The sequence below is a fragment of the Notothenia rossii genome, assembly GCF_949606895.1.
Source record: "Notothenia rossii genome assembly, chromosome: 8".
In the NCBI taxonomy this organism is placed as follows: Eukaryota; Metazoa; Chordata; class Actinopteri; order Perciformes; family Nototheniidae; genus Notothenia; species Notothenia rossii.
In genome coordinates this window covers 67,617,336-67,639,651 of record NC_136906.1, presented here as the reverse complement: position 1 = coordinate 67,639,651, position 22,316 = coordinate 67,617,336, and the positions used below count along the sequence as shown (strand labels likewise).

The 22,316-nt window shown below is 37.8% G+C and overlaps 1 protein-coding gene across 2 annotated transcripts; it reads right to left on the bottom strand.

Annotated features, from left to right (window-relative positions):
* Positions 1-1,476: 1,476 nt before the first annotated feature.
* On the bottom strand, positions 1,477-12,840 carry acp1 (acid phosphatase 1). 2 transcript variants are annotated; one of them, XM_079645972.1, is made up of 6 exons: positions 12,755-12,840; positions 10,276-10,349; positions 9,648-9,761; positions 6,457-6,518; positions 5,447-5,552; positions 1,477-1,787 (listed from the first exon to the last, which is right to left on the bottom strand). In XM_079645972.1, the coding sequence occupies exons 1-6, from the start codon at positions 12,795-12,797 to the stop codon at positions 1,710-1,712; spliced, it is 477 nt and encodes a 158-aa protein (XP_079502098.1). In that variant the 5' UTR covers positions 12,798-12,840; the 3' UTR covers positions 1,477-1,709. The 2 variants fall into 2 exon arrangements, with proteins under 2 accessions (XP_079502098.1, XP_079502099.1); XM_079645973.1 differs by lacking the exon at positions 9,648-9,761 and adding an exon at positions 9,829-9,942 and having other exon boundaries at positions 12,755-12,835.
* Positions 12,841-22,316: the final 9,476 nt, after the last annotated feature.

The following is a 22,316-nucleotide window of genomic DNA, read 5'->3' as shown; positions in this document are numbered from 1 at the left end:
ATAAGATTGGTACAAATTTGAGTGGTCTTTCTTGTTTTGTGCACGACTTTCTTATGTTCCCGTCTTGACATGTGGAATGCTCCCTGAATGAACACATGACTGGAGCGAGTCCTGCGACTTCAGATCTGCAGAGCTTCCCACAGCAGTCCAGTCCATTTCAGTCATTAGTACTCGGAAGAAAAAAAAGAGGTTCCTTTATCTTTAAAGGGCCAAAATGCAACACAACCATTTTTTGTTTTGCCAATAGACTCTGATGAAACTGTCTTTATTTTTATACTATGTTTTGAGATTACACTTCAGGACGTGCCACAGAGACCTTAGCCGTTATTTTTTATTATGGAAATAGCAAACACTAAGTTCTTTTGTTTCTTAAACCAAAGAGAAATAACATGTTAAGTCAATATCACTTAATGTCTTCATTACTTCTTAACCCTTAGACCTTCTACTGATTTCCCTAAAAATTCCCACATGTCTGACCATTGCTGACACTGTAGTTTATGAATGTTTCCATTGTGATATCTGGGAGATAAACCCATGTGAAAAAACAAATGGTAATTTCTATCGATTATGCCTTGTGTATTCATTCAAATGTGATGTTTGAGCCTTAGGATAGCTGGTAGACAGAGCCAGGCTACTCGCTTATTTTGTGCACATTTTATATCAAGCATATAACCGGTATCGACCTTCTCAACTAACGCTCTGCAAGGGGCTAAAAGCATGTGTCCAAAGTTGTCCATTTCTTTCTTTAAGTTGACTTCATAGCCATTATTCATTTGGACTACAGGAGACATAGGGAATTACTTTGCCTTACAGTCTTTATTTCAACACTAAATAAAGCACAGATGAGATTGGACCACATACAAATGCACTCGATGTACCTCTGCTTTCCATGAAAGTCCCTTCCCAGTTAACGCCCTGCTTGACAAGTAAGCCTCCCTAAATCTAAATTCCAGTCTTGTCTAATGATTAATATCTCTTCTTTATGTTCTGCCCCTTGCTGTGGTGTAAGGAGCGTCGATAAATCCCAATTCATGATAATTTGTTTTGGCTCTGAAGAGTCCTTACTCATGCGATAATCACCATTTAAATAGTGATGGTTTCTGCACAGTTGGATTAGTAACTATTAAAAGGAGGAATGTTAAAAGGAATTGAGTGTCAACAGGTCAGGTTTTTTTTTAAATCATATATATTTGATATCTAATATTTGTAAAAAAGAATCTTGTCTTATTAGGTCTTATAAAAGAAGCCATACACCAAACGAGCTGTGCAAAGGACATAACCTAACCACGCAGCATCTAATAGAATATCCAGGAAGATTAGCATTTAGGCTAACATTACCTTTGACCCGTGTCGGCTTTTGACCTCAGAGATGTTGTCATGCATTATCGTCAGCAGGATATCTTCAGACATATTTAACATACTTAAATTGATAAGTTTAATGATTTGTGTGCATAAATAAGTCTCTGGTAGTCGTACTGATTTATCTATTCCTTTATTCACCTGATTTCTACAAATTCATCGAGGCAGCATCTTCCTAAATAAACACAATGTGTGGTTTGTATAACATTTACAACACTGAAGCAAATGTGTTTTCTGCTGGTATTCCAGTGAAACTCACATAAGTGTTACAATATAGTGACTAGTGCTTTTGTAACGAAGTTGTAGATTACTTGGTTGATTTTGCACAGGTCATTTAAGGTTGGATGTTGTTAGGAGTTCATCTTCAGGAACGCTGTGCAGCAACGTACGCACTGTTCATACACCTTTTCAAAGTCGTCGTCACTCCCCTGATAGATAAAACGGAAAAAGGGATATATTAAAAACGCGTTTCAGCCAAGTTCTGAGCTGAATCATTACATGCATCTGTTTGATTTTTTTAGTAGCTGAGAAACAGATATCCAATAATAAAAAACATAACAGAAATAAAACAAATGATAAATTGTCAGTATCCAACTCAACATTCAATTATCTTCAGCTCACATTCCAAATCGTTTTTGTGGTGAAGAAAACACATCCCAGAGCTTTCAACAGTACCTCTAACGTGGGTTTTGAAATTAACCAAATAACATTTTCTCTGAATGAATTTTTTTAAGGTTCAGATTGGTTGGCTTTTTTCAGAACATTTCGGAAAACCCTTTTATAACCATAGCAAACTTCCTATGTTGTGATTACTGATAGGTTAGCCTTAGCAACACAATATACCGTTGAGGCATTCATTATGTCATGAGTTTTGTAATTATTTGGTTGTAAACCAAAGTATTGAAATGTTGACACTAAATAAGAAGTCAGAAAACTGAAACCATTACAATTCATCCTCTGGGGAACATGAAATTCTGATACAGATTCCAAACAAATCCATCCAACAATTCTCAAAGTATTTCATTCTGGATTCAAATGTTCCTATTTCTATAAAAAAAAAGAAAATTGCACTATTATTGCAGAAAAACAGACACAGCCGAGATGTTTTGGATTCTGTAAACTGATCTGGAGGTGATTATGGGACAAGCATAACAAGTAATCAAGTTCTGTTAAGAAAGAAAGTAGTCAGGGGAATTTAATGTCTCTAATGGTAATAACGGATGAAACTAATGTCTTGTAAGAAAACAAAAAAATGGCAATTATAAGAAGTCATTGTGTACATTTGTCATTATAATCACATTATTACAGTAAGCCTCTGTGTTCATTTACCCTGACACATTAACAGTGAATGCCTGGCTCCCCTTTACTCACTTTACTGTCATGCCATGTGGTTACTCTCCAAGGAAGTACAATCCAACTGTCATGTATCTGAACCACACTGAGTGTAAAGGGTTTTCATTCATCCCTTCTTCGGTACATAGCTGTAAGAACACACTCATGCTAATGGCTACACAAAGAAAAGTTCTGTTCAAAGCCAAAATCTGGGACTCATCAACTATGGTTCACCGCGACCTCCCGGCCCAGCCACATCAATGATAGTTTGACGACTCTTTTATGTTCCAACTAAATGTAAAACAGCACCGCAGTTGAGCATAAATTCATAATTAAGCGGCACATGTTTCAACAAGCCCACATAGGAAATGAATATTTTAAGAATTTGTTTCAATATGTTTTGAAAGTATCTAAAGTTTGAGCAACCAAAGTCAAGACTTTTTGTTTTTAAGAGCTACATGTGATGGCAGCATATCATCCCTTAACAATTGATTTCCCCTTTAACCCTTCCACTTCTCCCATTCTTGTTTTTCGCTCTCATAACGCTCAGGATAAAAGCAGCATGTCCAAATCATTTGGCAGGATTTTCAACCGCAGAGAAACAACGTTAGGAACAAAATAGAAGAGTGAACCAAAGAGCGTGACAATGCAAACCAAGCTGAACCAGAAAATACTTCTGATAGGGACGTCCAAGCAAATCAAATCAATTTATGTTAGTGTGTAATAGGCTAGTGAAGTGTTTTTCAAAGTGGGGGCGGGGCCGCCAGGGGGTGCCAGGGGGGTCACGCAAAGTTTGAGGGAAAGGGGAATCTTTTTTTTTTTTTAAGTTACTTTTTTTTTTTTTTTTGATGTTATTAATAACTGCATATCTATCAATCTGTGTCCTTTGATGCCAATCTTTTAATATTTTGTAATTATTAATATTTTTAAATCTCACGACCGCCCTTCAAGCCAATTAGAATCGAGCTGCCGCTACTGAGAGTGAAACTGAGTATCTGCTCAGCTTTTGGAGCAAGTGAGAGCTAGTGAATATTTCGCTCTGCAGCTGGATGAGAGCACGGATGTAGCAAATATTGATGTTTGTATATATAAATATAAATATGTTATATATATTATATTATTAAGGCATTAGTAGCTTTCAAAAATGCAAAACATATATGTTAATTGTTTATATTACTGTTCAAAATTATATAATATTATAAAGACAGAAATCACTTTAAAAATGCTTTAAAAATATGTTTACTGTTGATATTACTGTTTAATATTGTGTTAAGAATGTTTATAACAGAAGACACAATCAATGTAATGAATGACAAACAAAAGATAAATACAAACATTTCTTAGAAGAATAACTGATTATTAATTATTAATACAAATATATATTAAGAAAATGTATAAAGCTGCATGATTAATTTGTCATATTTTCCATCATAATGTACTCATCATTTAAAAAAAGAAAAAATTGCAACAGGGGGGTCCCCGCCAGAGGATAATGCTATATGGTTCTTGGCATGGCAAAGTTTGGGAACCCCTGGGCTAAAGGATTTAATAATGCATTACACTTATAGTTTATGAAAAGCCAAGTGAAAAAGTGCTGCCATAGTTGTGTTTTGCTTCATGAAACGTGCCTGGACATGATCCCATTTCTCCTAGCGGAGATTAAATTGTCTCCAGAGCTTCCACATGCACCTGAAGGAAGACATGTCCTGTCCAAAACAGTGGTCAGGAACAGGTGCACAGCTTTTGCAGAAAGGAAACATTTGTCTTTGTCATTTCCAGTCAGAGCAATGCATGCACTATCAAGCTGTTTTTTGTTTCGAGTTAAAGACCATGAAAAGTTTCGATTAGATGCTATGTGGTTTGGAACCCTACATGAACAAAACCTTACTGCCAGCTTTGAATTCGTTTTTCTGAATTGACATGGAAAAAAGATTCTGAACTGTACTTGCTTGTCTTTCTCATGATGCCTCAACTATTTATCACTTTTTACCTGAAAGATGAGCGCATCAATAAGAACGTCTACCAGGAGAGAGACTATCTTCATATGTGCACCATATTTGAGATATATCGGGTCCATTCAGAACAACTATATGCAATTGAGATTTCTGAAGGTATCCGACATCGCCGTGTAAGAACCAGCTTTGATCAAGTAAACCCCGCTTTACATTTTCTCAGCGTTGGCGTGGCAAACGTTTTTTCACTTGATGACATTAAATGATGTGTCACTGTTGGAGAAAATACCAGGTGTCTTCTTTATTATGGGTTTTCTGATGGGCATGATACTGTGTGTGACCTTGCAGCTGCCTCATGGTAGATAGGAGAAGGTAGGGCATAATTCATGTTGTCTATACCAACGAGAGCACACACACTTTGTCTCCTCTCCTCTTTGAGGGTCAAAGAGCAACACTGCCTTTCCAGAGATGTCCTGATGACGCCAAACCGATTTACGACACTGTTTGGTACCTCCTGACTTTAGACTATATAAGCTTGAGGTTACTTCCTGCTCCTTTGAGCAGCATACCTCATGTGTGTGAGTTAAACCATACCCTTTGTATGTGACTTAACTCTGTTCCTTCTTGCAAGAATAAATGAGTACCTGACTATTGATTCTCATCCCGGTGTCGAGTGATATTTTCCTAACAGTCACAAAGAGCTTAAATTGATCTTTTCAAAAATGTTTGCTGCTATAATAACGCTCAGAATGTCATTCTGTCAAATATTTTCATTATAGCAGAGAATTTACTTGAATACTTACATAATACGGGTCATTGATGATGAGCTGCTTCTCTGGGTCATATGAACCGAGAAGCTCAACCTTTGCACTGCTGTTTTTCACAGCTTTTGCTTTCCTGTTCAACTCACTGTGAAGACATGAGAAAAGCTTTAAACTCCACGCGAAAACACTTAAAGGGAAACAATTAAATGTCTTAACATGTGACTCTATGGACTAGAGATATGTGTCTGCATATGTTATCCTATGCAGAGCTGTCATGTTCCTTACTTCCAATAACGGACAGAAAATAACAACCCCATATTCATGACATCCATGTTATAAACTTTCTCTCTCACATTATGAAATGATAGAAGATCAGGCAAGGTTTTAGAGAAATAAAACAGAACAACCAAATCTGTTTAAGCCAATCCTAAAACTAAAGAGAAACAATCAAAACTCAAGAAGGGAAACAACTAATTAGCGTGTTCAAGGTGACAATGAGAGGGGTGTTGCTATAAGTAAACTAAACATGGACAGAGTGCCTTTTGTCTCAGATAGGGTCTCTTTTTCTCAGTCTGGTCAGCTTAACATAATGTGAGAGAGAAAGGGGAAAAACTTGCCCAAAGAGCAAAGACGAGGCATCCAAAGAACTCAGTAAGCTGCTTACAGATCAGATCTGCCATAGGCATGTGATCTCAAAATGATCCCTAAACGTTCAAAGTATCAAAAAAATATCCCTCCCCCTGACCTCTGGAAAGAGCTTAAGAAACGATATTGCTCATTAAAGGGAAAGCATTCACCTAGACGTTAATTATAGCTTCATGTTGCCTCCATTTTTATCTGCATGTGAAAGAGTAGCGCAGATCACTATCCAGATTTTTTTGAGGACAAGCCAGTTTGACCACTCTCAAGGCAAATGTTTTTTATCCCAGGCACACTCTAGTTAAAAACTAAATGACACCAGTGCTTACAGTGACTACTGTTTTACCTAAAGCGAGCCAGATTCACAGAAATATGAAACACTGCTGCTGTGGGGTGAAATACAAAAATACCTCATATTGCTCTCATCCATGCACAGAATGTAGTCAAAGTTCATGAAGTCGTCCTTAGTCACCTGGAAGTGAAAACAAAAACAGAGAAAACATTACTTCTGGCTCTGCGTGGGAACAGAGTGGGTTCAATGTTTTAATCAATCTTTTTCTAACACAACAGTACAGACTGGCTGGTTATTTGACATTAGGTTAAATGTATTCTTTACATTTTTTATAAAATCACAGCCTATGAATGTTAAAACAAATACATGGTCAGAGTTTTTGAAGGATAGATCACGCTACATCAATGTTTTCATTAGTGGTGGCAATCTGGATTTCAAGTACCTTCACACAGACACACACACACGAAGGATTGACAGGAAACGATACATGCCAGTATTCCAGGAATTCAGTTTTCAAGTTCACCTAATTGATAACAGACTCACACTTTATAGTTCACTCCGTTTAGCCATGCATCAGAGCTAAAAGGTTTCCTGCTGAGTGTTTGACCTCTAGCACTGCAGGACCAAAGCAAGTTTTTTTTGTGGGAGGAAATGTACTCCACACGTTAATTAGACCTCAAGGAAACACCCAATGAGTTTAGGGAGGTAACACTGAATTTAAACATTTCGTCTGTCAACAGGACAAGGACTGGCTTTTATAGTAAAGCAGTCCTAGGAAGTGTTTTGAAGCGGTCACCATGGTTAGCTCTGACACTAATTGTTCATTAAGATGTGAATACAAAACTGTAATTTTGACTGTATGGTTTTCGGATTGTGCGAGTAATGAAACCATATCAGCCCCTCGAACACCTCAGCAAGGTAACACACTTCACTGTGACTTGCTGTTGTGGGGAGATCTGCTATCAGATTATTGTTGACTGATTTCTTTGTTAAAATAACTTGAGTTTGTTTAGCTGAACTGTAAACAGATGCCCAACCCATTTTCTGTTGTATTTTTAACAAAAAAAGCTGCTTAGGAATTTTTGAATTAAACTGCAAATGGTGTTCCGGCAGTTACGACAGTTATCAACTTTAATGAAGGAACTCATGCAATGCTCCAGATGTTGATAGACTGACACATTTGCTCACATTTGCCTGTGGTCATTGATGTAAGAGCTGAGTAGTAAAGAGAGGTTTATTAGGACTGTTTTAATCCATGTTTATTATCCCTTAAACACTGCCGTTCAGTTTGTTTTCCATTTGAACACCCACCAGCATTGGGTGGTAATCCGTGATGGCGATAATTACAGCACCTGTTGATCTCTCCACTCATGTATACCTTGTTCTCTCACACCCTCAGTGTTAATCCCTTATTTAAAAAGTGAGTATCTCAGACATTTTTGGCTGAGAGTAAGCTGGGAAGCTGTTAATGTAAGTATAAGAGCAGGAAGAACATAGCAGGGTCAACATGTTCAAAGACTGTACTGTACATTCTGAAAGATGCAAAGAGAGGTTTTCATGAAATCTAGTAAAAAAAAACTCAATTATAGGCCAAGGCAAAATGTCTGCTGTGATAAAAGGCTTACTTTGTCAAATAAGTAAAAAGTACCAGATATTTAAATAGATTTTCAGTTGAGACCAGATATAAAAAATGGACATATACGTATATACCGACCAATTAAATGAATACAGGGCTACCTTTTGCTGTCTCCAGATTGTCATAGTTTAAAACTACATATATCTATACAATCTAAATGTTGGGTCGTCCATTTCTGACATTGCATTAAATGTTCCATTTGTTATGGATTATGTTTGGATCGTGCTGGCTTGAACATCTCTCTTTATTTGAGCAGCATCAGAAGTTCTGAAAAGTTAAACAAATTCAAGAATTGGAAGCATATAAAAGGAAATGTTTGAGTGTGGTAGCAGAAGCCAATAATATAAATTAAATATTATTGGCTATTATTGGCTTGAAAATAAATTATTTTCCTCTTTCCTCTATGGAAAGAGGAAAGAGCAACAGCTTCAAAAGCCCATTGTGTGGATTTGACTGGTCTTAAGCCAGGGGGTGAGCCTCCCCTTCCCCGCTTTGAGGAGATTAGACCAGGGTCTGACTGGTTTGCAGAGAGACAAACCAACGAGACGGAAGATCTCAAGCACACGGTGAAACCCCAAAGTTCTCTCAGGGAAACATAAAACGGTTTTAAGGGCGCTGAGGATAAGCCAGCACACCATAAGGCCTGAAGGCCCTACATGGGCAAACATCTTGTGGTGATTTGAGACCTGTTTCAGTACATTTCAACACATGCAATCATATTTCACACACACAGGTGCCATAATTTATAACAGCAACATAAAGACAGGCCCGGCAAACAGGCTCACTTTCACACATAATCAAAAACACATAACATATATTTCCAAGATAATAGCATTACTGGGTAAAAAAAATCATATCAGAAACCCTTGTAAAGTACTCAGTGCACACATTTTAACTGACCAGGTTGCATATAAATTGGAGGAACGTTAAAATATACTGTAGAAATTAAATATTGAGTGATAAATGTTAAGCTAATAATAAGCTTTGCTACTTTCCTTCCTGACTTCCCAGTAAGGATATCTTTGTTTAAGTAGCACTAAATAAAGCTGAAATGTGGAGGGCTGTTGCTCTTTCACTGGATTAGCTGCGGTTTATATTTTAAGACAAAGTTTAAACGAGTGTTGTCTGGAACATGTCATGTGATCTTCTTTACCCCATGTTTGAACCACCTGCTGTGTCCTGTACATTTCACCGCGCTATCCCAAGAGGTCACTTTATCTGAGGTATAATTTAAATCTGCTGCACATTCTTAACCAATCAAAAGGGAAAAATTAATAATAATACGTTTATTTAAAAATGTGAGGAAGCTATAAGGGTATAATACATTTGTAATGAAACAGACTAAATTGGAAAATCTCAAAGGAAGACAAGAAGATCAAACACACATCATTATTACATAGACTTATGCTATTTGGCTTTTCTCTAAATGTTCCAGTTCAGATATTTATTTTAACAAAGCAATAATGTGTTGCTTCGTATGGGGGTTAAACCCCTAAAAGCAGCAATTCATTCAAACTTGCATTCAATTGGAACACAGCTACAGGAAGCTAATTGGATGCTAATTGACAGAGCAACAAACCCTTGATGCCCAGTAGGCCTCATCTTACTAACATCACGTTCATAAAAACAAACATGACAAGAGCTGAGAGGAGCCACGGTATATCTGGTTGTACCTGGCGGGCACTGTGGCTTGACTGAATGCCGTGCTTCCTTAGGCAGGCCAGACCTCGTTCGTCCGGAGAGTTGCCTGTATTCCAGTCAGATGTGGCAGCACTGTCTATGACCCACTGCAACAACAGAGAACAGAAAAGGGGGCGCTAACTACGGCTGAGAGATAGAAGTGGATGGTCGTACCTGCTTGGCCACATGCTTCATGGGCACGTCATGTTTCTTCATGCAGGCCTGACCGCGGTGGTCTGGAGGGTTTCCTATTTCATAGGTGGAGGTGGCAGCACTGTCTATCCTCCACTAGGCAGAGCAGAGCACGGGGAACAATAACACACGAAAAATGGTCATACTTTCACTTACAGACATGTAGTGGGTGATACAGAATATTAGACCCTCAAAAGCTGAAATTCAGGACAAATGTTCTGAAACAAATCTTGCCCTCATTCATGATCTTCAGAGGACGCAGCTGGGTTACTGTCATCTATTATTAGCTCTGACAACGATGAACTATTTTACTATTCACCTACTCCGTCAAATCACACATTAGTACTTTATGTATGAGTATTGCATGGTATAAAAACTAAGTGAAATATTGTGATGAAGGCCGTTATAATGAATTAAACATGACATTACCTTATCGACAACGCCAGCATCTGTTGCCATCTTCCTGAAGACTGCTTCAGCGATGGGGGATCTGCAAATATTCCCTGTTTAAAACCAAATACACAACAAACAAACTTTATTTCCATCTTTTTCAATATTAAAATGGTCTCTTTTACACTATAATGAAACACTTAGGTATACTAAGAGTATCATACACACAGTGTTTCCCCTATATACAAATAGTGGCGGCAAAGCCCTGCTAGGGGGCACCAGCCAGGTACCCAAATGAAAAAAATATATATATTTATTTTTTATTAAAATAATAATAAGTGGCGACCCTTTTTCATTGTTTGTTATGTGGATTTGTAGTATTTGTGTTACTGTATGTTCAATAAAGGTGTATTTTTGCTCAATCTTGAGAAATTGCCACTGTATGTACTAGGCAGGGTCGATAAATAAATGTTAACTAGGTAAAATACGATATGAATGAACAACAAAAATAAAATAAGTTAAATCTATTTGTTATTGGCTGTGGTAGGTTATTGGTTATGGTCATATATTTATTTGATTATTAAAATGCAAACCGATCTTTTTCATATGGGTATTTAATACCTCATTCACACAAACGCAACTCCGGTTCAAGCTCTGTACTAGACCTTTTCAGGTTCAGAACCGGTTCTTTGGTTTAGCTCCGGCTCTTTTCACACTGCCCAGAGTCCGACTGATCCTGCGTCATTGCCTCATCGTTTGCGTCATGACCATAGACTGTATATATAAATGTCATGACGTAACCGTTTGCGTGCCTGCTTCATAAACCCAGAGCGCGCGGAAACCCCTCACAGCTGACACCGACAACAACAACAATGGCCGATTGTGCTCCAGCTTCCTCTGTACCTCTTCGGAAGACCAGATTCCCAGTAGGTAGCTGGTCTCTTCAGTCGACCACTGCTGCTTGTTAAGTTTCTCCATCATTGTGTACAAACTGGATAAAACGCCAGCTTTTTTTGTTGTTTTTTTTCTGCCCCCTCCTCGACGTAAGCGTGACGTATGTGGTGCTTTTGCTCTGGCCGGACAATTTGTTGGTGCTCGAAATGAACCGGATTCCGGAGCTAAAAGGCTGCTCCGCTGCGGTGTGAAGAGGAAAACCCGGTTCTTTTCAAGCTCCAGCTACGAACCGGCCCTGAAACACCGTTGGTGTGAATGAGGTATTAGAGTTGTACCCCCTAGATTAGGTCTCTAGTAATTCTGCTCAAAGTGCACCAGATTTAAGCATTTTACTTTAAAATGTTAAAAAAAAAAATATTCCCGGGGGAGACCCCCAGCCTAGAGGATGTGACGTCCACCTCCCAATTCAAACATGTTCATACAATACTGAACACATTTGAAGCCATTTTGATGTATATTACCGATGTCAATAAGTTTCTGTTTTTGTAGTGTATTTGTCTTTTGTAGAGATTGTTCATTTATTCTTTATATATAAAATCTCACCTAATCTAACCGGCCCTGGTACTAGGCCTCAAGAGCCTTTCTTGTGCTGGCAGACACATATAAACAAATTGGCGGGGCGTACTTCGGACGTGTACACAGTAAACAATTATATGCGCTCTGCGCTCACATTATGCTGGGCCCACGTGCCTTAGCACCACTACTATGACTCCATCCTAGCGGAAACACTGTACACACATTTGATATGTATAAAGAAGTAAAGCTGCAAAGCTAAACAATAGACCACATTTCACAACAAAATAGCATGATACAATTACACGGCCTCAAACAGATTGCATTATCTGTAGGCAAGTCAAGAAAATACTTTTCTAATTCTACAGTAAAGGAAACATTCACATTTGGAATTTTGTTTTTTATATACATTTTAGCCTGTCAACACGATATAGGCTGATGTCATTTTATCATCTCATTCATATTGTCAAACCATCAGGAAACATTTAACTGGAGTTTCTGAAGGTGTCGTCTTCAACTGATATCACAAACAAATCCTTGTCTTTTGCCCCCCCAAAAAACCGTTAATGTTACATCACTGGAAAAAAAAAGAAGCAACTTTTGACTGTTTTTTGGAATTGCAACTTCATAATGTCGACAGGATTAACAACAAATACAAACACAGATTGTCCTGATAAGAGTCAGCGAGCAGCTTTCACTCTCAACTGACAGTTGAAGAGTGACTTCCGGGACGCTGCATGTCGATAAAGTTTCGTGCAAATATACAAACTAACAAAACGCACGAAGAGGTTTTCCATCAAACTTTGCTGAACACCACAAGTGCCCAAATGCACAAACTAAAATGGATATGGGGAAAAGTCTAAAGTCCCCAATAACAATTTAGCTAATGTTAGCTGCACCATTTTAGCTAGCGCTCTTCAGTAAATCTTGCACCACAATAAGCTACTAACATACATTAAACTGGTATATTGGTCAAATGCAATGCTTGTTTCATACTGGCACACCTGTGAGAATTAAATTGGCCTATTTCGAGTTAAATCCCGTCTCTTACCCAAGCAGACGAACAGAGCTGACTTCGATCCGGTGGTCGCCATGTTGATATTCTGAAGGGTCCTGAGAGACCGCAGTTGATCGCCAACTAGTGCCTGAACAAAAAACCTATATAGTTAGAAAACCTTTTAAAACTAAGTTTAGTTTATATATAGAAATTGTGAAAATATTGTATCCAAAGTACATTTTCTTAATGTAACTTTCATGACACTGAGCTTATTGAAGTAAGTGCTCTTATCACAAGATTTTGTCAAGCTTTGGTCCATTTTTTTTTCTAGATTTATTTACAGTTAATTTGTTCTCCTTTGTATCTTGTGAACTCGTATTTTACTAATAACCTTTATAGACTACCCGGTTGACATTTTTTGAAGATGTGAAACACGGGAATCTGGCTGTCTCCAGCCTGTAAAACTCACAAATATTGTGTTGCTACATGAGTCAATCCCAGCTTTAAAGTGCAATAATAATGTTTGAGTTACAGAGGGATAAAAAACTATCACCCTATAAAAGAAGCTCTCAAATCCCACACAATCTGGCTACAGTCATAAAGGAGGCATGTGGCGCAGTGGATAGAGTGGATAGAGCGTTGGTGTTCGGATCAAGGGAGCACATGTTCAAACCCCACTGCAGTAAGCATGTCGTTGTGTCCCTGGGCAAGACACTTCACCCCAAATTGCTCCTGTGGGGATTGCCCACAGTATTGAGTATGTAAGTCGCTCTGGATAAAAGCGTCTAACAAGTGACATGTAATGTAAAAAATGTAATGTAATAAACATGATGTGGTAATGCAATCCACACTTTACTGTTTAGAGCAGGGGTGTCCCAACTGTGACCCATTGTCAATTTTGAAATGGCCCTCAACAAATTCTAAAAGTATAATAGAATATGGCCCACACATGAAACTTGTGCTTGTTGTACTTCTTAAATATATATGTACACATATATTACCATATTCACGTGTTAATAAGAGTAGTTTTTCAAATAAATTCAGTGAACCTTAGTTGATAAAAAAAAGCCCAATAACTTATTTACATAGTAAGCTTGAAATATACCCTTCATATTTCCCCTCTTTATAAGCAATCTGAGGCTTCTGTTTTAAGGAATAAGCTTTTGTAACAAAATAAATGAAACCCTAGATTATTGAAAGCTGTGATGAAGGCTATTTTCTCTTAAAGCATAATATTCAAGTATTAAGCATAATTTGCCTACATTTGATTGATTTTGAGGCAATATACCTCATCTCTAGCGAGGGGCCCAGCCATTCGTACATTTTTCTGTACAGTATGCGGCTCTCAGTAAAAAAAAAAAGTTTGGACACCCCTGGTTTAGAGTAAAGCTCCACTGAGTCCAGTTAACCAGTTTAATGTCAAAGTATCTGAAAATGTTTTTGTGAGATTCTTGAATGAAATGCAATTCAATTACATCTGTTCGTCGGTGAATAAATGCAGTGGCTATGTGAATGAAATTGCATCTTTGGATCTTTGAATCTGTAATTACTGTGCAGGATTGTAAGAAATCAGGCCGGTTCAGTACATGAAGATTGCTTCAAACTTCAAACTTCAAACTTCGAACTTGCTTTATTTAGAAGCCTCCTAAAACATTCAGACTAGATTGAAAGAGTTTTGAAGTGGCATTATCACAGCTTCTCCCACTCTTACACAGTTGTTGTGAGGTAACGTGGCCCCAAGGGATTTGTAAATATTTGGTGAACAATACGATGAAATGAGGCCAACTCAAAACTCTAAGCTGAAGTATGTAATCCTTTTAGAGGCTAAAATAACTTTATCCCCCCTAAAATTAGAAATGCATCAATCCATACAAGAGTAGTATAGAAGGATGTCTTTCATCTTCTGAGCAAAACAAGGAAATACAAGTTGATTGAGGACTTAAGTAAAAATCAGAAGATAGAAATGAACTCCATTGAAATCGATAGTTCAGAGGTTGGAGCATTGTCATCATGAACTGTGCAACATGTAATTTACCAACAACTAAGCAATGCCACCTTCTGTATAAAACGAATACATACTCCCACATTGGACTTCAGTGGATAAGAAAAAACTTAAATGTTCTCCTGGAGATATGAACAAAAATGACAAAACCAGAATATGCTTTTATGACAGTATAATTCCTTGTCACACCAGTTTTGTACACCCTCCCAAAGATCCACAAAAGCTACACAGATGTACCCGCGGGCAGTCTTGGCACAATCAGATCACAAAACGAGAACATTTGAACCTTTGTTGTTTACTTCCTACAACCACATTCCACTTATCTTTTCATTTCATTCTTTTGAAATACCAGATGAACAGTGCTTTATAATGACAATGTACATTGAATCTGTTCACTCAAATGTTCCCTTTGGCAGACCCTTACAGGCTGTAACAGTTTTTTTACTTGCATCCCCAGTCCTCAATGCACTGTGGACCTCATTGTGATTACTCTTACATCCAATGTTTTCAGTTTGGTTCTTAGTTTTGTTCGCTCTGGTTTATTCAAACTGTTTATAATCATCAATTTACGAAGCAATACCCTACCTTCCATTGACAACTGGAAGAGGTACATTGATGACATTTTCTCTACAATAAATAATTTTGAAACTGACTGTGTAACGACTCAGTGAACACAGGTCGAGGACGCAATAGCATGACTTAGGGACAGAGGTTTTAGTTTAAAAAAAAGTCTTTACTAAGCAAAGGTTCAGTACAGGGTTGGTCAGGAAGGCAACCAAAATAGAGAAGGAAAAGGAAAGAACCCTAGAAAGTGGTGATGCTGAAATGAGAGGAGAGGTGGGTAACAAAATAAAAGAGGAATAACAGAATGATAACAAAACATTAACTTGCTGGCTATGACCTTACAGACTGAATGAGTTCGAAAACTTCATCAACAATAATAGCTGGAAATTCACTATTAAACACTGTGATTACAGAAGAATAGCATTTTAGACCTAATTGTCTACTGTACAGGTACTCAAACAGACATGGATCCAACCCATACTGGACATGCTCTGACATAAACTCTGCTACATTAACAATATTTCCATCCCGTTCTCTGGCTTGACAGTATGTACGATGTGTCTCATATACCATGTCTGAAAAAGAGCTTCGACCTCAAAATGTCATGGATGGTAATCTTATATATTTTTACAGGTGAATTTTTTTGTTTGTGGTCTCAATTGTTTCTTACTAAAAAGAGACCCCTTAAGAGTAACCAAAGGCAAGAGCGTAATTGAAGTATCAAAGGCAAGGTGGAAGCCATTATGAATACTGCTACACTTTTTTCTTCCAAGGAAATATTGGAAGTTTCTGGAAGTTCAACTGGCACCCGTTGATCAGAATCAGAATCAGAATACCTTTATTAGTCCCACAGAGGGGACATGTACATGATGTATGTGAGACCAGACAAACACTCCTTTCAGATTACAAATGTTACAAAGACTGCTGTTCACACTGAAGTATAATTGCTTTATTATCAGTTGTCACTTCTTATAAAATCAGGATATAATATACAATTGTTTAGAATGAAGAAAGCATACAAATAACCAACTAAAACAAAAGCTTGCTCATCCCCATGCGTGTAATCATTATATCACGTCATGGCAGCAGACGAAAAGGTCCCTTGATACCTAAACGAACGGTTGCAGCACTGGCAGAAAGACTAAAGAGAAACTTCAGAACTAGAAGCCAAAGAAATAAATGAGTTTAATAGTAAATTCCCAGCTGTTGTGCTGATCCATGATCAAGCAAGATTTGACACTGGACAGTTTCAAAGCTGCACGCAACCGTGCCTGTCTGTGTGTTTGCTTTTTGTTACTAATGAACTCATTATTGTGATGTATTTGGTCTGTTCTTAGCCATTGATGGGGACCATTTGTGAGAACCAATGAAGAAGAGATAACAGACAGATTGTGGAGAAATGCTAGATATGCACATTTGGAAGAGACACATTCAAGTTTGTAGGTTGATTGAGAATGGACTATCAAAAATGGAGCTTATGTACAAATAGTGTAAATTAATACAACCAGTACATCCCTAGATTATTTCCTGTTTTACTTTATTTTCTGAAACATGTAGCATTTTGCTCTGTTTCATTGACATAGACTAAGGCCTGTGCAGATTTATGTTACATTTTCCGTGGGGAAATAACTGAGGAAAAGAGAGTAAAATGTCTGAAATGTAACAATGAGATGCAGATTTACAATAAGTGATGCTCTAAGTCTTTAATGGAAATGTGTAATTATTTTCTCTCAAACTAGTCAAATGAAATGTTCTGGAAAAGTAATACTGCCTGAAGGCTATTCAAGAAATAACTGATCCAAGAAAAAGGCTGTCTTTTAATTGAGGTGACATAGTTGTACTTTTACCAGAGTAATCACCGTAGTTCTGTTTTCTCCCAGGGTCAACGCCAGATGCAGATTTTATAGGATCTCTTAGGGGTTGGCAACCCGCGGCCCTCGAGCCGCATGCGGCCCTTTAAAGAGCCTGTGACACGAACCCAACAACTGTTGTGCAATGAAATAGTGGGCTACTAGTAATCTCGAACCGTCAGTTTAAAAAAGAAAAAGCGATACCGTTCCGATAAATATCAATAATTTCGAACATCGCGGGAAAATTCCTTCGACTCATTTTGAGGTTTTGGGGGAAGCCGGAAGTGACGTCAATGCGGGAACGCTTCACTGTGCGGCGAGAGAGCCAAACACGGACAAAGTGTGCTGTCATGCGTAGATATGGTGAATTACTGAGTTTAGGCACGTTAATAACGTTTTAATGAAGTTGACTACAGTATATTCATATTTGTCAGTGCTTTCATGTCAATTCGGCGAACATAAACATAAATGATCGTGGTGAAGATGATGATTAAATTAGGATTCAAAATCGGTAGTGAGAGCTGCTGAATTTCCTCCCGTCGGATGTGATATAAAAACAAATCGATTATTTTTGTAAACTCAAGTGGATGAAACTACATTTATTAGTGCTTTCATGTCAATTCGGCGAACATATGACACATTAAATGATCGTGAGGATGATGATGTAAAAATATTTTGTTTGAGCCGGTCTGCATTTCCTGATGAGAAAACAAACCTTAGCTTTTTGTAGTTGCAGTCAGTGGTGTGGTGGGCGTTGGACGCGGGGGTACGCCGTACCCCCACTTATTTGAAGCATGATTTCTTTTTTAAATAGTCTAATACATCTAAAATCATTGCCAGTGTTATCAGTTGCAAGTGTGTGTTTGTTGTAATAATGACGAAAACATAATAGGCAGATTTCACAGTAATTATAATAAAAACGTAGCTCAAGCATTTATGCAACTTGATTTGAAGCGTGTGTGTGAGGGGCAGAACTGTGTGTGTAGGGTGACCAGGTGTCCCGCACTGTGCGGGACTGCACACACAGCATTTTTATTATTTGTCCCGCGTCCCACACATTGAGACTATGTCCCGCATTTGAGTGATAGTCGCGCAGAAAGGCCGGATCGGTTCGCTAACAGCCGGCACCGCCCTTTATTATTATATTGTCTAAACGGCATCATGTAAAGTTGCGCTGACAGGCGACACAGAGCTTGTATATTGGGTACAGTACAGTACAGCTCAAAACATACAATTGTTAAGGGGATGCAGACCAGAGAAAGACTTCGTCTTGTTTACATCAGGGTCCCCCATTTCCAATTCATCATATCATTTAAGACATATAAGACATATTTGACATACAGATGGCTTATTTACAATTTACATATGTAGGTGTTTTTTTTTACATACATATGGCTTATTTACAAATTTCATTTTAGATTTCGTTCTAATACATCTTAACCGGACATTTAAGACATACCAAGTCTACAGATATACAGTTAGTAACAGTCTAAAATGCGAGTATATGGGGGGGGAAGCTGTCCATTGTACGACCGGTTGAGATTTGTACCATTACCGGAGCCAGTTTTGTAATGCTCTCCCCCGAAGGTGCTCTTTAAGAGAGGTTTTGAAGGTAAGTATAGTTTTACTTTCCTTTACAGTAGTGGGAAGAGCGTTCCACCTTGATGTGGCATAATTGTGAAACGTGTAGGCTATTCCCCCTTTTTTGTGCCAAATCTGGGTTAGACTTAGACAAAAATAAGAAGGAAATATGTATTTTTAGGACTATTTATATTTTGTTGCATGGTTGAAAATGTTTCGTATCTTGTATTTTGAGGTGATACTGTGACACATAAATAAAAAACAAACAAAACGGTTTTAATTAGTTCAACTAAAATATGCGTCACATCCTGCTACGGTCCCGCGCTAGCGCCTATTCTTGCAGGAGAATAAACTGACCCCCGGCTCAATGAGCGAACTATGGATAAATCAAAGAAAAGTACCGGAGGAACACAGGATTTAATTCTGCGTGGACAGAGTTATATGTTTTCACAGCAAACGGATGCAGGTTTACCGGTATGGTTGATATATAGAGAGAAGTTGTCAAAGGTGCTGCAGCCTTTTACATATCGAAGGAGAGGATGACAGCTGACGATCTTCAGTCATAATTCAATGGGGTATGTAATTTATTTCAGAAAACACTTTTTGATATATTCCATGGAATGCTCTTAATGATAGCAATGAATATATGAAATGCTTTGACAATAAATACATACAAAAATTAATCTCTGGAAGCCGTAGCACTGTAAAAAGCACGACCAATCATTTTAGCCTGCCCGGCTAAAATAACTGGATGGCCTACCTGCCTGTCAGCCTTCCATCTGTGCACAAACTTATCTCGTGCCCTCATTGGTCATGTGCGCGTTTGTGTGTGTTGGAGGAGGGGCTCTGTAAGGAAGTCTGAAGGAAGAGGCAGATTTATTCCGGTTGTGTATTTTCAAATTCTAGCGTACTCGAGCTGGTTTCTCAATTCTTACCTACCCTACCAGGGACATGCACAGGTACGGGCCATATTATATATACAGTCTATGGTACGGGCTAATGTTGCCCGGGCAACGGCCGAATCAACATGATAAGCCCACAATTAGTATTGTAGCGTCTCGCTGCGGGAAACACACTTTGTCAGCGCTGTCATCTGCCGGTGCGTTAACTCAGTGTTGGATTTTGGAAACTTGATTTTGAGTTGTCTCATCGTGGCAGTTAGGGTATAAGGGACAAACCACTTTACTTCCTCTTGATACCGTCGGCTATTTACTAAAAACACCTAAATATAGCCTACTTGTTGTTAATGTGCTTCTGTCTTTCTGTATCTTTTCATCTGTGAACTCCCTGAACGGGGCCGGTCGCTCTCTGCCTCTCACGGGTGAACAGTTCAATGTCCCGCTTCATTGTAGGATTTCTGCCATATCTCTACCACTTTAGTTTGACCATCTCGGTTATTAAGCTACGGAATACTAAATAAATAAGTAATTAGATACCTTACCGTTACTGCGCTCATAATTTGATAAGAATAAGAATAATGCGTATTGAACTGGTTTAATTAATTAGTGAGTTTATTTAAGCTAATTAGAAGGGCCGGGACTCGATTAAAAAAAAAAAATCTAATTAATTACAGGCTTTGTAATTAATTAATCGCAATTAATCGCATTTTTAATCACATATAAATATTTGACCTGAGAACAGTGAGAAGCAATTTTTTTCACATGGATTTTAGTATACCATTGAATAATGACTGAATACATAAGCTTAAGCAACACAACATTGTTTATTTTTTTCAAGGTGGTACTTAACAAAGACCAACAGAAAAGTGCAATTTTTGCCATAAAGTGTAGCAATAGTATATTTAGGAATATAGTACATTTCAGAGATTCAGGTAGCCTATAGGTAGGTAGACCTTCTGTAAACTATAACACTTAGTTTTTTAAGTAAAACACAATACTTTCAAGTACATTCAGAACATTGGAAACCCTGACTATTAGAAAACATCTCTCTGTTGCTTCAGAGGCCATAACAGACTTTGTTGATTTACCAACAGTTGATTTAAAAAATCTAATCAATTTCAGTCCAACTCTCTCAATAACCTTGGCCAAAACAATAAACAGTTCAACATAAAGTGCCAGTTGCACCAACAACGTAATAAATAGTTCAACATAAAGTGTACCATTTAAAATAAAATAAAAAAGTGCCAGCGATGGACCTCAATCCCTCCTATTCTTCCAATATCCTGATGAAAAATAAAATCTCTCTGTTGCATAGGCCACTGTTTGATCAACGCGAATTGGGTGTGGGTCCTTGTACGCCGAGTCGGGCTAACGTCCACGCTAGCTTCCACGCTAGCTGCTATATGTTTTGCATTGAGGTGATACTTGAGGTTTGATGTGCTGCGGTGATATGCAATTTCTTTTTGCATAATTCGCAAACAACCGTCCTCTTATCGTTGCTTGCATCCGTCCGTTTTTTACAACAAAATGTCCCATCCACGGGGCCAACCAAAGCGGTCTCATCAGCTTCTTCGTTCACGTTTGACTATTGTTCACTGTGGTTTGTTGTTGTTTGAAGTCATGAACGTTAGTTGGTGCTCCAGTATAATCGGTACCCTTGAAACTCATCCAGTGAGAAACATTCCGCGGTGCAAAAATAAGTGCGATTAAAATGCGTTAATTTTTTTAACGCGTTAATTTTGGTGTAATTAATTAATCTTAATTAACGCGTTAAAGTCCCGGCCCTACTAATTAGTTAGAGGCCCTATTTTATCAGAATGTCTGCACAGCAGTTACAAACGTCAAACTACATTAAAACAGGATTGTCCCCATTTTGTCTTTAATAGTTACTAACATTAGATATTTTAATGAGATATGGACCGCAAAACAAAAAATTTCCCTGGTTTTCATTTTTAAAATCAAATCACCGAATGCAAGTAGTCGCCTTAGCTTATTTTGTTATGAGATGTGAATGACTGTTCAATTTAGTTGAAGTAATAATCGTTTGGTTTCTTTTACATTTAAAAACAAGTTACAATTTTCAAAAGGTCTTATGTTTTTTTTAGGGGGGAGGCCCTTTTTCCAGTTTAGAGCAATAGCCCCTCCAAATGTCTGTGCACGTCCCTGTACCCTACCTTTAACTATTTTTAGGGTGCAGCTATATGTTTTATTTATTTCAAAGTAGGCCCATTTTAATTATATTTGTTTTCCTTCAAATGGCCAGAGGACTCCCCAAGTGCTGTGTTTAATTTATTTTAAAGTAGGCCTGTTTATTTAATTTTAATTATCCATCTTTGTTTCTTATTAGAGGTTAATAATTTTATATAATGTAATAAATAGCCTAATAAATGCAAAAAAACTGTAGTTTTTGTCTGATATAACAATAAATACAACTTTATAAGCTATCAAGCTATGAAATATGTTTTGCGGCTCCAGACAAAAAAAAATTGGGGAAAAACGAGCAAAATGGCTCCTTTGGGCAAAAAGGTTGCAGACCCCTGGTGAATGTATGATTTTTTTACCTGCCAATATATGTATATACAGAGCTATAATTGTGAAAAAACACAACTACTGCATCGAAAAAGAATGAAGGGAACTCCATTAAATCAGAACATGGAGTTGCCTTTATTAGTTTTCAATAAACACGGGGAAAAAACAACATCACAAAGAAGGTGAGCTGT

What these genes read in the sequence shown, in the direction of transcription:
- acp1 (XM_079645972.1), bottom strand. Translation starts at nt 12,797, where the DNA reads ATGGCGACCACCGGATCGAAGTCAGCTCTGTTCGTCTGCTTGG. An exon ending in AGCTCTGTTCGTCTGCTTGG is followed by an intron (nt 10,350 to 12,754) that starts GTAAGAGACGGG and finishes GGTTTTAAACAG; the next exon opens with GGAATATTTGCAGATCCCCC. An exon ending in TCATCAATGACCCGTATTAT is followed by an intron (nt 1,788 to 5,446) that starts GTAAGTATTCAA and finishes TTTATCTATCAG; the next exon opens with GGGAGTGACGACGACTTTGA.